The 1,869-nt window shown below is 59.8% G+C and overlaps 1 protein-coding gene across 1 annotated transcript in view; it reads left to right on the top strand.

Annotated features, from left to right (window-relative positions):
• LOC113941955 (junctional adhesion molecule A-like) overlaps nucleotides 1-1,836 on the top strand; it is a gene marked incomplete at its 5' end in the record, with an annotated part of 2,873 nt that extends 1,037 nt beyond the window's left edge. The window contains 3 exons of the mRNA XM_027633087.1: nucleotides 771-973; nucleotides 1,556-1,679; nucleotides 1,814-1,836. Coding sequence (XP_027488888.1) covers nucleotides 771-973; nucleotides 1,556-1,679; nucleotides 1,814-1,836 — 350 coding nt within the window. The remainder of the gene's footprint in view (nucleotides 1-770; nucleotides 974-1,555; nucleotides 1,680-1,813) is intronic.
• Between the last annotated feature and the right edge of the window lie 33 nt (nucleotides 1,837-1,869).

The raw sequence follows: 1,869 nt of genomic DNA, 5'->3' as shown, positions 1-1,869 counted from the left end.
TGGATGGACACTGTCCCTATGGGATGGATGGACACTGTCCCTGTGGGATGGATGGACACTGTCCTATGGGATGGATGGATGGACACTGTTCCTATTGGATGGATGGACACTGTCCCTGTGGGATGGATGGACACTGTCCCTGTGGGATGGGATGGACACTGTCCCTATGGGATGGGATGGACATTGTCCCTATGGGATGGGATGGACACTGTCCCTATGGGATGGGATGGACATTGTCCCTATGGGATGAGATGGATGGACACTGTCCCTGTGGGGTGGGGTGGATGGACACTGTTCCTATTGGATGGATGGACACTGTCCCTGTGGGATGGATGGATGGACACTGTCCCTATGGGATGGATGGACACTGTCTCTGTGGGATGGATGGACACTGTCCCTATGGGATGGATGGACACTGTCCCTGTGGGGTGGGGTGGATGGACACTGTCCCTGTGGGATGGGATGGACACTGGGATGGATGGACACTGTCCCGATGGGATGGATGGATGGACACTGTCCCTGTGGGATGGATGGACACTGTCCTTGTGGGATGGGGTGGATGGACACTGTTCCTATTGGATGGACATTGTCCCCGTGGGGTGGACCCAGTCCCCGTGGCACAGCCCCCTGCCCGCTGTCCCCGGGAGGTCCCAGCCCACTCCGTGGGGAGGTCCCAGTTCACTCCTTGGGGTCCTTGGGGAGGTCCCAGTTCACTTCTTGGGGTCCTTGGGGAGGTCCCAGCTCACTCCCTGCCCTCTCCGTGCCCGCAGTGCCCCCCGGGAAGCCCTCTGCCCACGTTCCCAGCTCAGCCACGGTGGGTTCCCGGGTGGTTCTGCGCTGCTCCGAGGCCCAGGGCTCCCCCCCGCCCACCTTCCGCTGGTACAAGGACGGCTCCGAACTGCCCCAGGACCCCAAATCCAGCCCCGCCTTCCGAAACTCCTCCTACACCCTCGACCCCAGCTCGGGGGAGCTGGTCAGTCAGGGGGAAAGGGGGGAGGGGGGCAATTCCCGGCCTTTGTTCCTTGCCTTTCCCCCCTTTTTTCCCCTCTCCCCCTTTTCCCCCTCTCCCTTTTCCCTGCCCTTTTCTCCCTCTTTTTCTCCCCTTTTCCTCCCCCTTTTCCTCCCCACTTTACCGCCCCAAATTCTCCCCTCCCCACCTTTTCCCCCTCCCCCGTTTTCCTCCTCTTCCCCCCCTCCTTCCTCCCCCTTTCTTCCCCTTCCCCCCCCTTTTTCCCCTCTCCCTTTTCTCCCTCTCCCCTCCTTTTCTCCCCTTCTTTCCCCCTTTTCCTTTCCCGCCCCAAATTCCCCCTTCCCACCCTTTCCCCCCCTCCCCCTTTTCCCCCTTCCCCTCCTTTTTCCCTCCCTTTTCCCCTCCCCTCTTTTCCTCTCCCTTTTCCTTTCCCCTTTTTCCCCTTCCCTCCATCCCCCTTCCTCCTTTTTCCCCTTTTTTCCCTTCTCCCCTTTCCCATTCCCCCCTCCCTCCTTTTATTCCCCCCTTTCTCCCCGTTTTTCCCTCTTTTTCCCCCCTTTTTCCTCATTTTCTCCCTCATTCCAGATCTTCGAGCGCGTGGGGGGCTGGGACACGGGGGATTATCACTGCGAGGCCTCCAACAACGTGGGATCCCCCCAAAAATCCGACGTTTTCCACTTGGAAGCGAGTAAGGCTGGAGCGGCTCCCGGTCCTGCCCCATTCCCACCCGGCCCCGCCCTTTTCCAGCCCCTTTTCCAGCCCCTTTTCCAGGTGTTTTTGAGGTTCCCCCGCCCCGTTATCGCCTCGTTATCACCTCCCGCGGGCGTTAATTACGTTAATTAGCCCGCCGTGGTCTCCCGGGATAGCGGGAATTCCGCCCTCGGGAATGATAAACCTCA

This window comes from Corapipo altera, unplaced genomic scaffold (genome assembly GCF_003945725.1).
Source record: "Corapipo altera isolate COAL_440 unplaced genomic scaffold, ASM394572v1 59419, whole genome shotgun sequence".
Classification (NCBI taxonomy): Eukaryota; Metazoa; Chordata; class Aves; order Passeriformes; family Pipridae; genus Corapipo; species Corapipo altera.
This window is presented reverse-complemented; position numbering and strand designations above follow the sequence as displayed.